At 43.5% G+C, this 23,237-nt stretch overlaps 1 protein-coding gene across 2 annotated transcripts; it reads right to left on the bottom strand.

Moving 5' to 3' along the window:
- Positions 1 to 1,523: 1,523 nt before the first annotated feature.
- Positions 1,524 to 18,132, bottom strand: traf3ip1 (TNF receptor-associated factor 3 interacting protein 1). Of its 2 annotated transcripts, none has more exons than XM_080839466.1 (15): positions 17,963 to 18,132; positions 15,958 to 16,026; positions 14,367 to 14,528; positions 13,778 to 13,909; positions 13,153 to 13,554; positions 12,936 to 13,013; positions 10,939 to 11,008; positions 10,708 to 10,728; positions 10,422 to 10,500; positions 9,490 to 9,576; positions 9,020 to 9,152; positions 8,882 to 8,915; positions 8,701 to 8,774; positions 2,201 to 2,424; positions 1,524 to 1,840 (listed from the first exon to the last, which is right to left on the bottom strand). In XM_080839466.1, exons 1-15 carry the CDS (start codon positions 18,083 to 18,085, stop codon positions 1,675 to 1,677), a joined length of 1,854 nt encoding a protein of 617 aa, XP_080695592.1. In that variant the 5' UTR covers positions 18,086 to 18,132; the 3' UTR covers positions 1,524 to 1,674. The 2 variants fall into 2 exon arrangements, with proteins under 2 accessions (XP_080695592.1, XP_080695593.1); XM_080839467.1 differs by having other exon boundaries at positions 10,422 to 10,497.
- Between the last annotated feature and the right edge of the window lie 5,105 nt (positions 18,133 to 23,237).

The raw sequence follows: 23,237 nt of genomic DNA, 5'->3' as shown, positions 1-23,237 counted from the left end.
TTGGACTGACCTTCAAAGGCAACGCTTTTGCTGTGTGGCGGCCAGACGCCACCAGGGCCTCATGTGAACTCGTCAAAAGCGTAAAGTCCTTGCATTTATCACCGCCGCCGAAAGGCAACACGAGCTATCCAAAACAGTCATTAAAATGCCTGTATAATGTTTACCTCACACCAGCACAGGGGGGACTGGGCCAGATGTACTGACCAGTGTCACACCAGCATTGCTTCAGCTCTGGACAAGAAACGGATAAGCTCACAAGAAGAAGGAAAAACTGCTGAAAAAGAAAGCATGTCATGCTGTGATACTGAAACATAGCCATTTTATTTCACTCCACTACAAAAAGAAAAAGTATAGTTGTTCGTGAACTATGATACAAACAAAATATACATAATGTACAACAAATGGGAAAAAGAGAAATATGGTACAAACAGTTTACAGTGTAGATGGTCCTCTTTATAAAATATAAGTATTAAAATGTTTATCCTTTTGACGATTAATCAATAATTAATATACGTGAGCCGCATTTTTCATTTGTATAATACTGATATGAAATTGTATTTATGGTATACGATGCAACAGAAAGAGCTTATGGATACATCTTATATCTTTTAGTTTCCTTCAGGTTAGTTTGATATCAAGCTGTCTCTGATGTTGAAATGGAATGATTCTGAAATAGATCTGGAAAAGCATGAATAACTATTTGTGCGAGATCAGCTTAACTCACTGATGCTAAAACAGAACTAGAATATTGCTTTCTTTTATTTTTTCATATTTTTAAAACATTCAGAAGTATACAAAAAAATAGAATACAATTGTCCACTAGGGGGAGGGGATGGTTTGGTTTTTTTTTTGCAAAAAAGTACAAAAAGCCTTTAGCCCATTCAGATCTTAAATCTAGCTTCACCACAAGACAGATTCACAGCTGCACAGAACATGAGACAAGTTTTAGAGCCTCTACACTAAAATGGACTCTATTTGAAATGATGCAATCAAGACAAATCTTCATTTTTAAACCATGCCAATTTTTAGGTTTGCTCTATACCTTGTAACTAAGTGTAGGGGGAAAAACATATTCACTCGTAAACCACTTGTAAAGGCCATCCTCACCATCCATGAAAGTCAGTTTCATCAAAGTGCAATGGTGCCCGACTAGAGAACATTAGTGTGTTTTACGGGTTTTGGCATGTCTGTGCTTTACGGCACATGAATATTGCTTATCATGAGCTTCAGGGGAAAAGCGGAAAACATTTTTGCTAACAATTCCAAGCGGTGAATGGTCTGGCTATTAATATCTCTATATAAAACAATATATAAATGTTAATTCAATTAGGGTTTCATTTTTTTTAATAAAGTGTGCAAATGAATCTGAAATGTACCAGGAGAGGTAATGTGTGCACAGTGCCGGTGAGTCTATGTCTATTTACCATCACAGCCACGGAGCAGGAGGGATTCTGGGCCTCTCACGGAAGGCATCTCAATATACAGTGGAACAACAACGGGCTGCAGCTCAGCCTGGGTGCTCACTGGAAAAGTGCAATTCTGACACGGCCATCACAACAAACAGGACAACTCGAGCGAGGCTGAATTAAGAGAGACACCTAGTTGGGTTCAGTGCATTTTTTTTTCTTTTTTGTTTTTCTTGTTATTACTGTTCCCTCTGTTTATTTGCTCTTCTCACGTCTGGGAGGAGAAGTTGATGCTGAACACCATCTTTTGGATCTTCTCCTCGTTCCTGAGGATGTTGGACTTAACGGCGCAGATCTTGTCCTGCTGGTCCCGGATCAGCTGCTCCAGTTCGACCAGCTCAGCCTTCAGCGGCTCCACTGCGCTGTCAGTGATCCTGCAGGGGAAACAAGAGGGCCAGACTGCAGTCAATACAACACCGAACACCCATGCAACACGCAATCAAACCAATGCTCATGAGATTGAACGTGAAAATAAAAAAGTAGAAATGTAAATCATTTACATTAAATGTGTGACACACTGATCTGTTTTCCACCAAGACGTGACTATCCATTACAATTTTGAGACATACATCATGGTCTCACAGATAAAACATAGGTGTACTAAGGAGGAAGAACATATCTGCTTGACCGCCTCTACCAGTGCACTAACTACACCAACTACACCAACTATACTAACTATACTAACTACACTAACCACACTAACCACACTAACCACACCAACCCCTCCAGCTCACCTCTGCTCCTGCAGCAGGGCCTGAGCGTGTTCCTTGTTCTCGCGGCGCCAGGACTGCAGCTCAATCTGCATGGCGTCCATGTCCTCCTGGATGTAGTCCATGATCTTGCCCAGGGGCAGGGCGCTCCGGCACACCGTCTGGATGGAGGAGCGCAGCCGCTCGATCTCCCGCGCCACCAGCTCCCGCTCCTTCTTCCGCGCCGCCTCAGACACCAGCGTCCGCTCCTGCCACACATTTACATTTACATTTAGTCATTTAGCAGACGCTTTTATCCAAAGTGACTTACAAGGATGTATACACATTTCACATTTACACTGATGGCACACTGCACATCAGGAGCAATTAGGGGTTCAGTATCTTGCTCAAGGACGCTTCGACAGGGAATCGAACTAGCAATGTTCCGATTACTAAACGACTTCTCTACCTTCTTTACCACTTTCGCCACACAACACCACCGCACAGAAGGCAGATGGAGAAGGATGAGGACCACTGATACAGAGGGATAAACCTACAGACAAGGCCTTGGGCTTGTTGCCTGGCACATTTCAGACAGGCAGGGGAGAGAAAGAGAAAGAGAGAGAGAGAGAGAGAGAGAGAGAGAGAGAGAGAGAGAGAGCGAGAGAGAAAAACTCACAGGCACTTATAACTAAATTACATAAATGAGGTTAAGGAATTCTATCCTCACGCAATGATACATTAGTTAAGTTAAACAAAAAGGCAGGAAAGAAGAAAGGGGTGGGGGGTGCGGGTGCGGGGCTAAGTCTGTATTTAGCGGTTTAGAATTTCAAGGCTAAAAAATGTTTAGGATTTCAAGGCAGGAATTATACAAACCTAGAAGTATATATATAAAGATCAAAACCTCAGGGAATTGGGATCCCATGATGTGAGTGACTGGTTTTTGTGAAGGCCTCCTCTGTATGGTATGTGGCTGGGGGGTCCTGCTCTGCCCTCGTCACCCCTCTGCCTGGGACTATGACGGGAGGGCCTCCCCCTGGCACACTGGCCCCGTAGATGTTTACTCAGCTGGGGCCACAGGCTGTGTATGGCACAAGGCCAAACAGGCCTCACTCTCACTACCATTGCCCTGCCTGCGCACACAAGCTCTACGAGACCCCACTTTGTTTATTTAAGTAACAGGCTATGGCAGTGAAGTTATTTTACAACAGTATTTGGTAACAACTACTACACTTTTACCCTCTTTCAAGTCGAAACTCCGCAGCCAATTTGTGTCATTCTGCCCTGCAAACAGCAACACCTACTTGGTGGGTTGGGCAACTCAAACCTCAACTACATGACAACACAAACTAACCAATGACTTCCTGTCTGCACATAGCGAGTGTCATATGAAACAGTAGACCCGAGGCCAATCCCCGTCAGCCAGGCCATTCACCGCATAGCCAACTTCACCAAGTAGTTTGGCAATAATCACTGTTTGTAAAACAAGATCTCATATCTATTGCTACAGCTTTGAAGTGATATACATATCAGGGTTAAGTAGAGAAAGCAACTCTGTCTCTTGCTTAAGCTGCCTTCCTGTAAGAGGCTAGCAACACAGGGCTGGTAAAAAGAGGCAGATCTTTTTTTTTTTTTTTTTTTACCCTGCAACCCACTCCTCTGCAGCAGCCCAGAGGTTTGAGGGGGGGCCTGACATGTCTAATGGTTGTCGGCAATGTGGGTGGCTTTCCTAGCCCTCTAAACACCCCGGCTACATAAACATGAGCCGGCACATTCAGCCCGCTGTCCACAGAGCATGCAGGCCAGACAGGATTCGGTCTGCTTGCCACCCTCCACTACCGCCTCACCCGCTCCACAATACAGAAATGTGTTTAAAAAAAAAAAAAAAAAAAAAGTGGAAGAGGCAGAAGAGGAGAAGGAAACCTCTGTGCTCTTTTTGTCTCAGTGGACATAAATCAATTATTTACTTGAGGGGAAGGGTGATTCTCTTAGGTTCTACAAAAGCAGACTCCCCATTCCTCTCGCAATCAAAGAAAAATATATAAAAAATATATATACATATTATAGAATGTTGGCTGAGGTAAGGTTTTCCCATTACCTCAGTCAGGGACGGGAGCGTCTGGCTGCGGAGAGAGAGAGAGGACTAGAACTGACCTTTGTGTGGCAGGTGGCTGCCAAAGAGCCTGGGCACTAGAAGGCGGAAGGTTCTAGAAGGAGGGGTGAAGGAAGTGGAGTAGCCATGGGTAGAGGAAGTCACCGTGGGCTCCATGTGTGTGGCAGCATAAAGCTCAGAAGCCCTCAGGTATTATGAGCTCATTACTCATATTACACAACCCAGCCCCTGCATCTCAGGCCTAATTTGCTTAATGGGAAAAGGCACCCATGCATGCAAAATAACTCCCCCAAAAAAATCTGCTGATTTATGGAGTGCGGAAGAAGAAAGAGGAGCACAAAGTTACTCAAAAGATTCTTATGACAAGAAAAATGAGCCCTCGTGCATAAGACCTGTTGCAGGCATTTGAATAGCTCTCTGGGGTATAATAAATTAAAGCAACATTCACTCAGCCCCCGTGGTTTTAATGTCACAGGCACACTCAATAACATTAGGGCATAACTTAACTCTTTTCAGACTTTGTAATCTGCCACTTAAGTTAGCTTCATGCAATTTTTCCACACACTCAAGGTGGTCTAAACAAAAGCTTGGCTCAGAGTCACTCAGCCAAACCTGCTCAACGTTTACAATCGCTGGTGTGTAACCAGAAGAGACAACATTCATCTCCCCAATGGAGGCACCTTCATCAAGACAGCTCTAATCATTTAGGCATCTGGACGGCCTATGCTAGATCACAACCCTGGGCCCTGGGCCCTGTCCCCCTGTGGCAAGGGCCCATTGACACAGACCCCAGAGCAGGGGAGCGGCAGCACCCTCCAGCCCTCCCCCTGGAGCTCCTGTGGAGCGGCTCTGTGTGGGCTCCCGGGGCCGGGTGCGTGTGAGGGGAAGATTAATTGAGCGCTGTCCAGGGGCTCCCCCCTCCCCAAAGGGCCGTGTACAGCCACATCATAAAAATAGCAGAGGCGCAGCGGAGCGTAGGGGAGGATGATGCCCTGCACACAGGATGCAGTGGTCGCAACATTCCCCCGCAGGGATCACTGCGGAGGTCACTGCCCCTGACCTCCAGAGTTCCCCAAAGAATCACCCCAGAGACAACACAGACACTACAGGGGGGATACACTGCTACACTGTCAAGTCGCCTGAAAGGAAAGAAATGTGGGACTGCGCAGCTTGCAGATCCCCCAGACCCATCGCGTGCGGCGGGGTAAAGTTCCATTCCAAGAGTGCAGCATCCAGCGCCCGGTCAGCTAAACAGACATCACCTGCACGGGGCCAGTGTGCCGTTCCGCTTTCTTTGAGAGCTTTACAATCCCTCTAAAGTCACTCCGAGAGGCTAATATGGTTCCTGGAATGCAGGGGGGGGGGGGGGGAGTCATTTCCTTACTCCCTTTTCCACCAAAAGAAGGTGGATGTTTACAAAGACACAGGCCTGAGGGGGATGACTATTTATTTTCCTGTCCTTTCCGTGGAGCTCCAGAGCCAGTCTTCTGGCCTTCCTCTCCTGCGTGGCTCTCACTCAACAGCCATCCATTTGTATGCCACGCAGTTTATTTATACATCCCAAAGCTTCATCAAGGCTAATTTGACGGTGTAAAAAAATAAAAGGGTGCAGGAGAGGGAGGAAAGAGAGAGGGGTGTGGGTGGCGTATGGGGGGGGGGGGGGGGGTCTTATGCAAACGCAGCTGCTGTGAGGGCCACGTTTCTGTCCCAAATGAAAAGACGGCCGGCGAGAAGTATCTTATAATAATATACACGTGTTCTGGGGTGGGGGTCACCGGGGGAGGTCAGGAGCAGAATATACAGCGAATTCTTCAGTCACACCCTCAGTGCTGAGAGATGGTACGTCTTTAAACTGCTCCTGGCCTACTAAAAGCTAACACTTCTGCAATGTGCAGTGTGTCTCGATGTAGTATCCATCACTTGCTGAAATCACAAGCTGAGAATGAAAAAGAGAGTGGAATTTGGAGAACGAACTTGACAAGGGTGTGATATAAGACAAGTCACAGTGTTCCTGTCTACTGATGGAATGCTTTGATACGTCCTAGATGAAGTTTACAAAATCATGATTAATAATAATAGATGTAATTTAGGAGGAAAAAAACGACACTCAAGTATAAATGCCCTCATATCATGCTGGGGGGGGGGCAAGAAGGCACAAGATTTATGTTTTAACTCTTGATGGCCTGGCGTGATTACAGGAGGGAGCAGCCCCGACCGCGCTGATCCTTGCACCCCTTTCATGGCAGGAAGGAAGCGATTACTGGCCTCTGCACAGCTGACTCAGCCCAAGCGTGCACCTAGGAGGAGGCAGGTGGAGGACAGGGGGGGGGGGGGGGGGGGGGGGGCGGCCGTGCAAACGTGCCGCTAACCCCTTTGGACTGCGCAGCGGGGCCGGCATTGCAGCGCCCCTCGGCGTGCCTGTGTAATAGCAGACCGGGGGAATCCGCGGGACTGATGAGGCCACATTAGGCCAATTAGGGGCTGGCCCCCTGCTGCAGGGTGCTCGGGTTCCAACCGTCCCGACTGGGGAAATCTAATTTGATTATTTGGGAATGGGGGAAAATCCAGGCTGATTATTTTGAAACAAAAAAACGCAAGGATCAAGGGTGCTGCAGCACTGTGTGGACAGGGGATTGAAGGGGTGGGGGGGAATGCCGGGCGTGGAGAAGAGAGGGCAGCAGAGAGGAGCAGAGTGTGTGGCCGAGCTGGAGGGCCAGAGCCTCTCACAGGCCAATAAGGAGAAAGAAAGGGAAAGGGAAACAGAACAAGGAAGGGGGGGAGAGAGAGAGAGAGAGAAAGAAAGAGAGAGAGATGGAGGGAAAGAGAAACAAAACAAGGAAGGGGGGAGAGAGAGAGAGAGAGAGAGAGAGAGAGAGAGAGAGAGAGAGAGAGAGCGAGGGAGGAAGCCCGTTCCTTCTCATTAAGCCATGCTGCTGCCCTGTCTAAGCGCATGTGGCTGGAGGTTTTTGGAGTCAGGCCCTTTCTGCTTGAGTGGCACGACCAAACACAGCATCCATCAGGGCCAGTGCTGCTGACGGACAGCTGGGAGGGAGGGAGGGAGAGAGAGAGAGAGAGAGGCGCGAGCCGCAGCAGGGCAGGACGGACCACCCGTGCAAGGCCCTACGCACCAGGCCACTGACAGGAGGCCTGAAAAAACTGAATCACTATCAAAATATTGACAGTGGGGGGCACTCTCTGGTCAGTGAGCAGTAGACAGGGCTAAAGATCCAGCTGGCGGAGAGGAGAAGCTCTGGTCAGTTTGGACACACCTTTCATTTTTTGGAGAAGTGTTTTCTTTAATTTTATCATTTCCTACATTGTAGATTAATACTGAAGACATTTAAACTTACGGAAGAACACGTATGGAATGATGTACTCAACAACAAAAGTGTTATCTACTATGTAGAAAAGAATAAAAGTAAAGAAAAAACTTCTCAAAAAATGAGAAGGTGTGTCCAAACTTTTGACTGGTACTGTACATCTGCACCAAAACATGGAAGCGAGGGTTATTGATCCAATATGGAGGGAGAGGGGAGAAATCTCTATTTACTGCCTGCTGGTGCCTCAGGGGGACCCTGAAACCAAGAGCCACAGAAGAGCAGCTTTCTCTGGGAGCGTTTTATTGATCATTACAGAAGAGATTGATTTAAAGTGCTTGAAATGTCACTCCCCTGACGAATGAGGATTGCATGACTGTTACAGACTAAATTGTTGGGTTTAGAACTTGTTTCAGTTCAGTAAGTTTGACTCGTCCAACTTCCATATTTTCACACAGCTCTGTATCATGGCTAGAAACATTACTGATCATGACCACCAAAAAATCCACAGAAAATCAGTGCTCCATAAAACTGCATGTAAACGGTTTTCACTTTACTGGAGGCATGGTAATTCATTGGGGACTGGTTGAGTTGTGGGGTGGTGGTGTTCAAATGTAAAAACCCTGAAACAAAACCACAGCTTGAATACACAAACAAACCACAATTGTTCAGCACTCCATATGTGAATGCTCAAAAATTGGAGAAACTATCTCAACTGTGTGATCTGTGGGGGATACGCTTGCGCTGGTTTGATGTCTCTAGCTCCAGTGAACAGCAACGCAACACTCCGCTGACAATCCAGGGACCACAATTACACTTCTCCACTCCATTTCCAATACTGCTTTCTTTAGCTAATAGACGGCAGACTAAGCGCGGCTTTTTTTTTCCCAGCTCCATGAATTCGAACACAACAACAAGAACATCCCTGAGGTATTGTACTGCCAGAAATAAACATTGTAGCACTTGTTGATGGGTTTTCTGTAATACGAGCACACAGTCACTGAGGTGAAATGACGCTACAAAAACACAGCACTTTTAACTGGCAACGCAGTGCCCCTTAGTGGAAGTCCCTTATAAGGCCAGAAGCACATCATCAACAAAACTTTACTTCTTACCGGATTTGACTTTGGAGATGACGGAGTAGTTTCAAAGTCTTTCTTGGTTTCCAGGATTTTCTTTACAAGCCCACCTTGAAAAGGTTGTTACAATTATTATGTATAGTTATCACTGCTATTATAACATTAGACGCTGAAGGACATCAGAAATGTAATGAATTTACAATCCAAATTCTCTTACCATGGTTCTCATCACCCTGAAGCTCGACAGCCTCCTGGAGACAGAAATACAAGTTTGTTGGAACGCCACACGGACAATATAATTTTAAGTACTAACTAGAAATGTTGTTTCTGGGACACAAAAGGCGAGGTCACTCACTGCTTGCAAATCGGGCATATCAGATGGGACAGGAGCCGTTTCTTCCACAACAAACTGCTCATCATCCTCCTCCTCATCCTCAGACAGTTTCTTCCCCTCAATGATCACAGCGGAGGGCTTGGCACTACCCAGTCTGTACCCAAACAAATCAGAGGACACAAACTCAAACATACAAAACTCGAATATTCATCAGCGCTTCTCAATATGATCACATGGCCATTGTTTATGGAAAATGTTCCAGTGCGCGTGTGTGTGTCTGTGTGTGTGTGTCTGTGTGTGTGTGTCTGTGTGTGTGTCTGTGTGTGTGTGTCTGTGTGTGTGTGTCTGTGTGTGTGTGTCTGTGTGTGTGTCTGTGTGTGTGTCTGTGTGTGTGTCTGTGTGTGTGTCTGTGTGTGTGTCTGTGTGTGTGTGTGTCTGTGTGTGCGTGGGCGTGTAGGTGGGGTGGGGGATGTCCTGGTTTAAAAGCTCACCTCTCAGCCGGGGGCACTTCAGTGTAGCTCTCTTGCCTCTTCACTCGAGGAGGTGCGGGCCGGGCACTGCTGGGCCGAGGTATCCTCCTGAACAATAACAAATGCTTTTGACCAACTGTCATCACACGTTTCCTCTCCCAGGACGGCTCCAAGCAGATGAACCCCTCCCCCATCCACCACCCCCCCCCGCGCCCCAGGAGGCGAGGGTCTGCTCCAGGTTTCATCCTCATTTGTACTTACTCCAGGGAGTTTCAGCCTCTGGGCTCTGGGCTCTGCAAAGAGCCTTGAGACAATTTTATTGTTTTGGCGCTATATAAATAACATTAAATTGAATTTAATTGCTCAGAGGAAAAATACGTTTATCATCCCCATAAAGCAAATGAAATAAGTGATCTCATGTGGCATTTCAGTGGATCATTTGTTTGTAGGGACCTGTGGTTTTGTCACTGAAAGAATTTACATAATTCATTTCAAATGTAGCACCAAACCAGTATCTCAACTCACAAGAATGCACACATGATCGCAAACAAAATATTATCCTCCCTAAAAAATGTGAATATTACAATTAAAGCTATGCATTTTTCAATCTGCATGTTAAGGCCACTGTTTTATTTTATTGTTTTGTAAGGTTTGCCTAAAAAAAATCCAGGGGTAAGGACCTTATAAGACGACAACACACAACCTCTCTCCCCATTTCCTATTGTTTGTGTGCCTTGAGATGAAATTGAGCCAAACTGGTACAGTTAGCATCAGTTCAGTTCTGGGTTCATTAACGCTGGTTTGGGAACACTATGCCATGCTCTCATTCCCTGATATGATGGCCCCGTGGATAACAGAACTTGAAAGAAGGACCTAGAGCTGCCGAGAGATGGCGAGAGACAAAGAAAGAGAGGGGGAAAGATCACAGACATACAGTGAAAGGGAGAACTGACCTGTGAGCAGGGTGAGGAGGTGCGGCATCTGTTGTGTCTCCATTCTCGAGCTGCACTGGCCTCTCAGCTGGGGGAGCTTCTGGAAGCCAGGGGGCACACAACGGAGAAAGAGGGAGCGGCTGTACTAATGTATGACAGGTGTACGCGTCTAGATCCATACAGAATACATTGACTACTCAAAGGAGGGGCAACACAGCTAAATAAGAAATGCAAAACTATTACATCTAAAAGAAAAGTTATTTTATCTAGGGTACAATGCAGGGAAAATGCTGTGAGAAACTCATACCTCCTTCACTGTCTGACTCATCTGAAAATGAAACAGATAGTTTGGGTTTTAGCTTTATAAATGTGTATATGCATGACACAAGAGCTACCCATGTTTCCCTTTGCATAAAATGCATGTGTATGTATTGTCTGTATTGAATATGTACTGGCACTCAAAACTCTGGAAGCCACTGAATGAATGTTATGCTTTAAAACAGAAGTACTCTGGGCCAGAGTCAAAATGGCATCCTACCTGGGCCTCCTGCTTTGGGCCAGCGTCTCTGGCCTTTGGCTGATGATGGCCGTGGTATCCTGGCGGGGCTCTAGAAATGAGTTCACAAACACAAACAATCAATGTCTCAGTCTCACTTTAGCGTTTGTCTTTACTGAGATGTACAGGCTGATGGCCTACCAAAGCCAAGAGGGCCGTCTCTCGGCAGCGAGCCGTCTACCAACTCATGGTGCTGCACCGGTGGGGTGGCAGAGGAGGGGCGTAGCTAAACTTGAGTTCCCAAACCACCATAATACTGAATCTACGCATATGTAATTACCTGGTTTTCAAAGACTTCTGTTGGCTATGTGAACACAAAAGCACATGCACAAACACATTGTTAAAAAAGGCAAGCACGTGCGCCCTTCAACCTACGACAAGACAAACATGTTACAGCGAAAGGAATTGCTACACGACAGAAGCCAAAAGTCCCATGGTGACAAGACTCAGGCCTACAGAGCATATTCTACAAAAAGCACCACCACTGTCATACATAGGAACTACTGGAATACACAAGTTTGACCACTAGCTGTTAGCAAGAACAGAAAGCTCTAAATGGCGTGAATACTAGGCCATCAGTACATGTCTAGAGTAAGAGACTAGTCTGAGTGAGAGTGGGAGAGGTACCTCTTCTGATTCTGTCTCTGGCATTTGTGAGATCTGACAGAAGCAAGGGGCAAACGGTTAATAGTCATGGCACCACAAAATCAACCCTCTCTGACAGATGGATGTGTTACACCTAAATTCAATGTCATCATTGACTGACACAGTCTGTTACCACTTAACAGACACAATACTGAAGAACAAAGAAACGTCAGTTCTTGCTGACATCCACTAAACGTGTACCACTTTCACATATGAATCCCATCAATGTATCAGGAAATAGCAGCTTGGGATAGAAAACAGATTTTTCATAGTCCTCCATGTATTGAACAGGGCGTTACGAGCAAGACGGGAAATCACACAAGGTCTCATGCCAGTTAAGAACCATCCTAGCTGTCTTTAGCTTAGGGGATCTTTATAGTCGGGCATTGCCAGGGTGGGTTAATGTTAATATGAACTTCTAAGTTAACATTTTTATATTTGGGAGCCAAGTAGCGAAAGGCACCCTGAGGATTTCTACCTTTTCCTATTAAAACGTTCCAAGTAATATAGAAGAGGAAGTTACATCAGTTAGATAACTACCTATCATTTTATGCAAATGGTCCTCTGCCATTTAAAAGTTTCCTTAGCTAACTATTTAGCTTGAAACATTACCAATCAGGAAACCCTATTTCCTGCATAGCCTGAAGCAAAGTTTTAATTTCTCAAAATCAGCTCACGAAAAAAAAAGGCAGTCTTGTGTTCAAAGTGATCACAACCACTTGCAAATTCATGTAGACATTTAACAATCCTGAGAGAAATAATGGATGGGTTAACTGGGGCAAGGGCTTACTCTAAGAAGTCCTCACCTGTCTTCTTAATCCAGTGGTGCCAATTCCCACTGGAGTATTATCGTTAATGATACCAAGTCATCAGGGAATAGATAAACGATTCAACGTCAGCGTTAAGTGCCCACTCCCACAACACACCATAACAGTCAATAAATGGCTTTCAATGTAGGTGGGAATGAGGTATTAGTGAACGTAAGAGTCCACCCTCACTCTTCAATGTCTTACACATAATCACAAATAGGTCGTGGGCAGGGTGGTGTCTCTTTGGTTACACAATCAGACCAGCTGCTCATTTAAAGAGCCCAGGGCTCAACAACACATCAGAGACCCTATTTCAGAGACCATTATCAACAGGTAACCACAGGCACCTGCCGGAATGATATGTAGAGTTAGTGCATTGCGTCTGTGGCTAAGTGGGACAGAATATAGTCCACAGCTTATCACTATTGCACATGATAACGCTGTAGTCAGACAAAGTATTCAGGTAGAGTTCAGAAAAGAGTGCCTGAGAACACAATGGAGGAGAGAGAGAGAAACAGGGCTCACTTCTTCAGGCTCTTGCTTGGGAGGTTTGGTGGGCTCCTCGGGGTGGAGTTTTGGTCGCACCTCCTCCGCTGCTTTCACCTGCAGTCAGAGAAGGAGCAGGAGGGAAAACAGACAACAATCAATCACAAGCACCATGTACAACAGGCTGTGGGGATCAGTGTGGGTTGGAGAGTGTGTCTGTGTGTGTCACAGGCAGCCGGATAACAGGATGGCCAACCTTTCGCTCGTTCTGCTCCCTCGGCTTCTCCTGCGTGTCCTTGTGACGCTCTGATCTCTCTCTCCGTCTCTCCCGCTCCCGCTCTCTTGGCACGTCCCCGCGCTCTTTGGCCTTGGCCTCGCGGTCCTTCTCCTTCTCCTTGTCCTTGTCCTTGTCTCGCTCCCTGTCTTTGTCTCTCTCTCGCTCTCTCTCCTTGTCCTTGTCTCGAGCCCTGTCTTTGTCCCGGTCGCGGCTCTTGTCCTTGTCTTGTCTGTCTTTCGTCCTGTCCCTCTCGCGGCCCTTCTCAGCCCTCTCTCCGTCCCGGGGCCTTTCCTTCTCCGTCCTCCGAGCCTCCTGCTCTCGGGGCTGGTCTGGGTCTTTGGGGGCTCTGCTCTGGCTGCTTTCTTTGATCTCCTTCTTCTCCTGGTGAAAAAGAGGAATAAACCAAAACAATGGAGAAACTGCATCTGACCAAAAAAAAGAAAGAAAAAGACACACCTGTGTTTCACCAGCAGAGGGCAGCAAAACACTGAGAATAAGTATTAAGCCATCTTGCACATAAAGGCAGCAGCTAATCTGCTGGGGGAACAAGGGAAGAACATCACAGAGCCAACACAGACGTAACAGTCACCTGTTTTGGACTGACCTCTCGGTCTCTATGGCGATCGCGGCCCTCTCGGTTCTCCTTGTCTTGAGATTTAGACGAAGAGGGAGCTTTGACTTTGAGATCCACCTTCTCCCCCGCCAAGACACGCTTCACAGCCTCATCACTGTTTAACTGCAGAGAGCACCACACACAGTCTAAGCACCATCCCCAAGGCTTGGACAGAATTAACATTTTCAACAAATTCTCAGCTTTTTCTTATAAAATATGTGTAAATAAAGGAACATTTGACTATGCGCAAAAGGTGCATTTAACAGATTCATTTTGATCACTGACTCAAATGAGATACTGCTTTATGTAACAATAACATATACTGTGATCAAAATAGTCTACGTCAGACCAACAGCACTTTGCTGCCAATGAATTGATTTAACTATGTTAACACCTTTGCCCTTGCCAAGTCTCAGGTCCATTCAAATAAAAAACAAAACTACAGTTTACTTACAACATCACTGCCTTCAAACTACTTTATATCACTACAGCAGTCACAGTCAACTTTCTTTGTTTACGTTTATGTTGTTTCAGTCTAAACACGGGTTATTTTTATCGCTACAGTAAAAAGGGGACAAACCTTGTTGAGGCAGCACTTGCCAAGGACCTGAAGCAGCTCATTGGTCTTTTCAGGCTCGTGTCCGGCTACAATGCGCGCTGGTTTGGCTGACAGAGGCTCCCCGCTAACCAGCATCACCACATCTATGGCCTTCTGGAGAAACAGTATTTTGGAATCTTTCTCCTGGAAGACCACAAGAGAAAGAAAGGCACAAATATAGTGTGTGCATAACAACCAACTGTATCATCGTCTCATACCTGGGTCTTCTTACACTCAGCATATTTTACATTTCAAGCATTAAACTAAAGCATTATTTTATATTACATAGCCTATTTCAGATAAAAATGCAAACAAATCATCAGTAAAACAATACTTAAAACAATCCACCTATTAGTACATCAAAGCCCAGTCTTTCATAAAAACTATAAATACACAAGCAAACTTGCAAGGAGCTCCATTGGGAACATGGGTAATGTTTATGCATGAAACAACCATTTGCGCAAAGGTATACACAAGGCGTTTTATCCTCTTGTAAGTCATTTTATCATGCAGTTTCCAAGGCTCAAGTGAATTCACTCAATTCTCTGCAGTTGCCATCAGCAGCTGTTTTTACAGTCAGCTGGTTTCATGGTAACCAAAGCACTCTTCACCACTGAGACCTACTTCTCTCTATACACACTCCCCAGTGATTATAACACTCATCGTAAGTACAGGACAATCTGTTTTCCAACTAAAGCCCTTTTCGGAAGTGACAAAAAAAACTGCAGCCTCTGAGGCTTTTACAGTTTGCTCCTAACAAATCAAAGCAGTTCAAATGAAATGAATTACAGTTACATTTTAATTACACTACAATGTAATGACAAACATCATCTAAGCAAGGCTTAAAATGCTGAAGAGGTTAAGGTTATATAATGTTGTCACACACCACATATCAGCTGACAGCAGTTGTGACCAAAGAGCCAGAAAAGAGTCATTCCACACTCTAGCTCCAGATTTTTCTTCCCACCATGCTTTTGAAATAAAAGACAAATTAAGGAAGAACTACAATCAGTTGGGAGGTTATTAGCTCTGCCTCTACATTAGATGATTGTAAAATCATCAAACATCCACAATACGTATATACAACTGAGCGCCATCAACATATATGCTAACCCATGGTTTTCTCCTCTCATCTTCTGCAGAGAAGTACAGCCCCAGTTAATTCTCACGGGTGTGGAGAGCCCATGCATTATGCATAAGCTGTGGACACCTCTCTATGAGGCATCTGGAAAGGGATCGGGTGCGTGTGAATGCTTAAGAGCTCCGCCAACTCTTTTTGTCCCCCACTCAGGTTTCCTTTTTCCTGCCCTACCTTACACAAGGCGAGTCTGACTGGCTGCAAGGGTTCACTCTGATAGTGGTCTGAGGACAAACTGCTATACAATGCACAGGGGTCATCCATTCCTGGACCTTCACACCTCTATGCTGACCTGCATTACTCCTGCTGTGAGATGAGGTGTCCCCTTGCTACAGTTCACAGAGACTTCAGCTGTTAGCATCCTGTCAGAATGCCGTTGTCAGGACTACCTGATCAGAAACATGGTAACTCTACACGTCTAGACAGTTTGATTACCTTTACATTGTCTGATTTCATATCTGCCTCAGGGTACAGTCCTTTCAAGAAACCAGTGGTCCGTATCACCTGCATCAAAAGAAAAAAATGCATAATGTAGGTTAACTTGGATGTTAAGACAAAACAGCGTTGGAAGGGAATTTCATTTACTTGGAAAATTACAACTCTGTGATCAAAAACATAATTAAAACACTGTAGGCTCACTGCTAGAATGACAAAGGTAACTGCTAATCGGTACAATGGAGTCTAAATTATGTATGCATCAACACTGAAAGGCGAGACTTCAAAAACCAGACTAAGAAGCTGATAAATTCCAGCACTGACAGCACTTGTTGGGTTTAGGCCCTGAATCACAGTTATGCAAACATGAGAATGCACCTCACACACAGGGCAGTGCTACTCAAGGACAGCAAAATGCAAAGCAGGGATGTTTTCATTATAGGAAGGTCATGCTGTTTTCGTGTTCCCTATAAATTGCATGCTTGCTTAGATAATCTTAGCTGAGCTTCAAACCATAACACCCATGCCTTAGTGTGTGGCATAGGCCCAGACAAGGTTTTCATCCTTGAAGTTTAAAGGGGGGTGACACAGGCTGAAGTATAGCCTATTTCCCTGATACCATTATTTGTGCATACAATCTGAGGCCTTGATGATATGACATTTGTAATATTCTTTGCGAAAATGTACAGTATAGACAGTTTAGGCACTTATCACAAACATTTACTCACTGGATTATGAGGGGCTTCATAGAACTACCTATGCACTAAACTGGAGATATTAATGAAATCATAATGTAATGTCTTTAATCCTTGCATTCATACTGGATTATTCTCGTAGTCTGGGGAGAGCAATGCAGCGAATCGTTTAATTGCACAATATGACAACGGGGATAGGCGTTGTTTCCTCTTTGCTCTCCGCAGACAGGAGTCCATGGCAACCAGAAGACGCTAACATGCAGACTCGACTAGCTAATTCACCTGTTAGCTAGAGAGCTAGCTATCATAACTAACTTCAACTAGCTAGCTCCAAATCTGCATTAAAAAACTGACTGAAATTAAAATAATCAATTTGTACATCTGTGTAAAATATGTGTCAGACTATGAAATCCAACTTGAAAGAGTAAGCTACTTAAGGTAACGTTACCGGTATGCTAATATACCGTACAAGCGAGATAATTTCTCAGGTACAGGTTACGTTACTGCACAAAACAATTTAAACAGCCCTCGCGGCCTAAAGTTATCCCTTGCCAAAAGTTTAAAGTACGTTTTATTTGACAATTCAGACAGCCAGATAACTACCTTTAACAACCACCTGTTTCTGTAGCAATCTATTAGTATCCCGCAACGTTTGTGTGTTAACACAAACGCTAGTCGTCAAAGTAAACGTCAAAGTTAATTTACATATCATTCCGCATATTGTAGCTAGCTACTCAACTATATTAAATGATAAGACAAATTAGCAAGCCAGCTACTTTGATCCGATATCAGATTAACAGATCTGCAATCTCTTACTAGCTAACTAAAAAGAACAGGTTTACACGTTATTGCACTAAGCTAACCCTAACTAACGTTAACTAGAAAGCAAATAACTAAGATACTAACGTCATCTAACTGTTTACGTTATGCGATGAGTGATTTGGTCTGGTAATATCGCCAAATAGCAAGCTAACGTTAGGCAGCTATCCTATGACTGATGTGGTCATCAAAGATACCCATGGCAACAGCTAACTTACTGCAAGCTCGCTGCTAACTTCTTAAGGTAAGTTAGCAAACTGCCTGCCAGTAATAAATACGAGTTGCTCCACTGACAAACACCGCAAAATAGCAAGAGCCATAGCTAACTATCTTGCACAGTAGCGGAAATATAACATACGTTCCGAGTGTAAACCAGTTAGCTAAGTATGTAACCAGCCGTACGATAACTTGGGCAGGAGTAGTAAGAGCAAATAGCTATCTATCCATCTTTACTTAGATATCCTCGTAAACCAGCCAGCTAACGTTCTCACCTCACTGAGTATGTCGTGCAGGTAGCGGAACGGCGGTTTGTTGAGCAGCTTCTCTGTGAGAGGCGGTTTTTTAATAACCTTTCCCAGGGTGTCTTGGGTCTTTTTGACCATTGCCCCGTTCATGACGGTACTTTGAAAACCCAATGTCCTAAACAAATTCCTGTTTTCTACTGCTAATGCCGCGTAAAACTCTGAAGCCTGAAATCTGTGGACTCTCCTGTAGCTATGCCAATAGCTTTTCAATCCCACAATGCAATGTTCTGTGTGAGTGCGCATGCGTAAATGTTGCACGGTTGTCAAGAATTACGAAAACCCCTAGCAACACCTAACTCCGATAAACTGTGAAACTGTATTGGATTGGATGGGATTCAAACATTCACCCAAAACTGAACACACTCCTCTTTAATTCAAAGCTTCACTTCACATTAGCCTGCCTACTTATACAATGGCATAATCATCACTACATGCTGAAGTCTTTAACAACATTAACTGGTAAACCCAACGGGTAGCAGACACAGTTTAGCCTACCTGATGGACGAATTATCGTTTTATACAATGCATAATGCATATTAAAATAAATGTGTCAGCCAGGCTACATCATAGCATTCTAGTTACATACATTATCTCCTTTCTTTTTCCTTTATAATTATTATGTTGCGTTTTGTTTGTTTGTGGAACTTGTTTGCGTTTTGTTTGTGGCCTCAATGTTTGATAGTTAAAATGGTCTCTCAGTTTTGTTCTGTTGGGTGCTGTAGAAAGGGCATGTTCTGTATTCATAGCAGTGTAAATAATTTCATGCCATGTTATTTTTTGTAGGTCTATCAATGTGCATATTTAATAATCTCATAACTGCAGCTTGCTTGTAGTAGGCTACAGCTGAAGAATGACTATTGGACAAAACTTTTTTGGCTTTTGAAAAAAAAAAATCTGTACAGTGCTGGAATTTTTCTTTAGCCTACCTCCTCTGTTCTAAGCCTTCCCTCTGTACTAAGGTGACCAGATTTCTGAGACAAAATCCGGGGACAATTTCAGTTCAGATACGTTAACACCTCCAAAACATGTAAAGTTTTTGTCTTGTAAACGGAAAAACGGGGACACTGGCTGGGCCCTTTTTCATAAAGCAGTTTCTTACCCTTGTTCTTGTAAATTGCAAGGGGAAGTGTCAAACAACGAGTATTTATCTTAAAACTAATCACAAAGTGGCTGAAATGAAGAGTAGTAAAGGTAACAACCTTTTGCCAGATAATTAGAACCAATTTTTTGTGATAAGAACCTCGTTGACTCAAGCTTCCTTGCAGTAGGCCTAACCTCTGTGCTTGGCTGATAAGTGACTGGTCTGCACATATGGGTGTCAGGTGTATGTTTTGCCAGCATAGAACATGTTAAGGCCATTGAGGAAACTAAATGCAGTGTATTCCTATATTCTGTGTAATCAGCTGGAACAATGAAAATACAGATTAGGCCCATACACACCATGATCTTTGGAATTGTTTTTTTAGGTATTACTATACCAAAAGTGATTTAAGAAACAAACAAACAAAAAGATTCAAAATACAATTTCAGTAAAAAAAATCCAAGCAATGTCAAGGTGAAGGGGGGAGATCTGAATAATCTAAATAATAACAAGTTCTGTGGCACACTTCCAGTTGACATCTTTGTTTTGGCAGAATATGTGAAGTTAATGTGGGGAAAAACACATTTCATTAGTGTCTTTTAAGAGACCACCACAAGAACATACGTTTTTTGTTTTAGTTTTTAGGTAATGTAGTCCTACCCTTATTCTAGGCTACATGAAAATCTATGTAGCCTAAGCACATGACTCATATTTTAGCAAATTTTTTAACCTCCTGCTTAAAATTGAACTGATGAGACTGTTTTTGCTTCCTCATCTTGAACGCAACCCACTGCCATAACATCAGCAGTTTGACTAAACTTGACAAAGAAAAAAATATTCTTCCGATTTTGAGTATAATGTTATAGTGATAAAATAGACATCTGACAGCCTGGCCCAGGGCTATTTGAAAACGTATGTTGATACAATATAAAACGAAAACGTTCGTGTTCAACCAGGCTGTATCTAAAGCCTACAACAAAATTGATGGCAGGGAAGAGTGGTTGCGCGGCTTTTAAACCAACGTTCCCGGAGCCACCCAGACAGAGATAGCATACCTCATACGGTTTGTGATTAATGTAAGTCCGCACTCCTCAGCTTTCAAGTGGTTTCATTTAATGTCAAGTTGCCAACTACCTCTAGTAACCCAGATTAGTGAAACTGTAATATCATAGTACTGTAGCTAGTATCACTGCTAATGTTAAAAAGTTAACAAAGTTAGTTAGCAAGTCTACAGATGTGACTGACATCTGACCAACAGATAGCTGCTGCTTAACACACACACATTGTTGCAAATTGTAGATCATAGGTTAAATAATATGATTATTGTAGATCATGGGTTAAATATGTAGATCATGAGTTAAATAATATATGACATAGATGATAAACAATGACACTAACCTATCCCAATGCTATCCTATCTTGTTGTACTCGTATTGTCAGAGCTAGCTGGCTGAATGAATGAGTGAACGCGATCTCTTTCTAAATAATAAAAAAAAGCCAATGGCAAAGATTCTACCGCGCTGCATATTCCACCAATCAAAATACTAAAAAGACGGTCATTCTAGATCTTTGAGCTCCGAGCGAGAGCTTGCTGCCCTGGCTGCTGGCTGGCTTGCTTGAGCCTGTGGTATGTAGGCTACGCAACTAAACGTTTTGGTCATTGTTTTCTTTTTTAATTTTTAATTTCTATCCCGGGTCTATCTGTGAAAACCGGGGACATTTCCGGGGACAGCTCCAGCCGGGGACAGGCCACCAAAAACGGGGACTGTCCCCGGAAACCGGGGACGTCTGGTCACCTTACTCTGTACACATCAGTCACTTCATTGGTTGTATATGATATGTCTATGGGAAATATATATATGGGAAATTCATGTAGCCTATCTTAGATAATTGTTTTACTCATAAGTCTATAAGTCTGTGTTGATGTACATTTTTGTATTCCTCCTTCTCCTCTTCCCAGATGCTACTGAAGACAGTCTCCACACTGACATTACAGCCAGGTACAATACTCTAAGTGGCTCACTCAAGGAGCCTGATGACAGGGACATCCATGAGTGTGTCTGTGCTCTTTAATGAGCCCCATGGAGAGCAGACAGCAGTGCCGCCCTCAGACATGAGCGACTGCCCTCAAGTCCTCCTCTTCGGCTGTCAACAGCAGATCCCAGATATTTGAGATTATTTATTCAGTCTCTGTGTCAGTGCCTCGTCTTTTGCCTCATCATTCATTTACTAGGGACAAGAAGCTGAGGAGTATCAGTCCCAGCTATCTGTTCAAAACAGGAATGTTGCAGGGGGCCTTTGGAGAGCTCTGTTTAGGGATGCAATGCAATATGAAGAAAGCCAAAACTTGAATGGTCTAAATTCCATCCTATATCATCTCCAAAGAGTTAGTCATGATGTTCCAGTAAAACACTTGCAGTCCTGCAGTCCTGCATGCAGTTCTGGCAAAATGTTGTTGATATTTGAGCTAGACAAATTACACCCTTCCTTTACATGCTCGCGAAGCAACATGTTGATTGGCTGGAATTAGTTAATAGCTTGGTCTGAACTATGTTTGTTTGCCAATTACACATCTAGGGGTATGCAGGAACACTGGAGTTTCTTTGTGTGCACACACTGAATGGACAGTCAGATGATTGTGAGGAGCAATTGGCAGGATTCGCCAACAGTGAATGGGATTAGAATGTCTGATAACTATTCAAATGGCCCATTGGGGTGATCTTAAAGCATTTTAAGCTGATCCAATAAAAGCTGAATGTGCACATGTAGCATGCATGATGAGTGGTAACGTCAGTAATGAACCCCACAGGAGGCAGGACAGCTGGCGGCGCACATGACTGACTGCACTCAAAAGCTCAAAGTCAGCTCTCTAGTAGCACAGAGCCAAGGCATTTCTGCTTACTTCTTCAGTCTCTGTGTCAGAATCTATCCCTCATGTAATCCACATGGGCTCCATTGGGCAGTACTGCAGTATGAGATGGATTCAGTTATACCATGGAGTAGAGAAATATATGGTAGGCTACTATAGGGTTATTATTATTGTACCAAAGGGCTCTAGATTAAGGTGGTTGTATATGTATTTGAATTCAGATAATTCGCTATATAATATCTTATTAACATTTTGTTTTAAAGCATATTTCAGCACAAAGTACCTTCACTGGAATATACATGTGTGAAGGATTGTTTACTGTGGATCACAATTAAATATGCATATGCATGATGTTTTTTACCAATCTAAAAAATAAATCCCCACTCAGCTCATTTTGTTCCATATCCTGACAAATGCATGTATACAAATAACATTAGACTGTTACTTCAAGAAGTTCAGGATGAGGATACCTTTTTGGAAAACCGGCAAGCATGTCCAGACAGTAATCACCTCAATCAATAAATCAATTTGTTTATTTGATCAAGAGGGAAAGTATACATTCATGAACATTAAAATGTAAATGCACCAAATTATAGCCAAAAGGCTAGTTTCCATTGGCAGTCCCCCTGCCAGAGTGAAAAAGGCTATACAACCTAATAAAAGGCATTAACTTATACATAAAACATAACAATGACAATAAATTAAAAAATAAGATAAAATAAAATCCCAAAATACAAGCTCTACTTCTTACCCACTAATGATCATATTTTTTGTTATTTTTTACATGATTATTGTTTATGCATTGTAATAATGAAATCACATGTTGTAGCTTGGTGCATTACAAGGCTGATCTCCACAAACAACATCAATGAATATTCAATTACATGCCCTGAGAGTTAAATAAATTACGCCATATTATCATAAATTACATAATACCTACATGATCAAAATAAACATTTTGTGTTACCACCTGGTATGAAATGCACCGTATAAATAAAGTTTGTTTTGATTTGGTTTGATATTCAGTAAATTATTATCATTAAAATGATCTAAATATGGATAATCTTAACAGACATGTTTAACTTTGGCACTATGGCAGCCTAAAAATGTATGTTGTTACCACACCAGGGACCAATGGATATGTTTGTACATAAGGCAAAGGTCAGCTCTGACCTAATCACCATAGGGCATCAGGTAGCAAAGAACAGAACAAACACATTGATATTGATATCTGCAAATAACCGCTGGGGTTCTGTGACAACCACCAGAAGATCTGTTACAGAGCATTGAAG

The sequence above is a fragment of the Sprattus sprattus genome, assembly GCF_963457725.1.
Source record: "Sprattus sprattus genome assembly, chromosome: 5".
NCBI lineage: Eukaryota > Metazoa > Chordata > Actinopteri > Clupeiformes > Clupeidae > Sprattus > Sprattus sprattus.
Note: the sequence above shows the minus strand (reverse complement) of the source record. Positions and strands in the feature narration are given on the sequence as shown.

Coding starts and splice junctions, on each gene's coding strand:
- traf3ip1 (XM_080839466.1), bottom strand. CDS start 18,085: ATGAACGGGGCAATGGTCAAAAAGACCCAAGACACCCTGGGAAAGGTT. Junction 14,529..15,957: donor TGAAATCAGACAATGTAAAG/GTAATCAAACTG, acceptor GTGGTCTTCCAG/GAGAAAGATTCCAAAATACT. Junction 9,577..10,421: donor CCTCCTCACCCTGCTCACAG/GTCAGTTCTCCC, acceptor GTTATTGTTCAG/GAGGATACCTCGGCCCAGCA.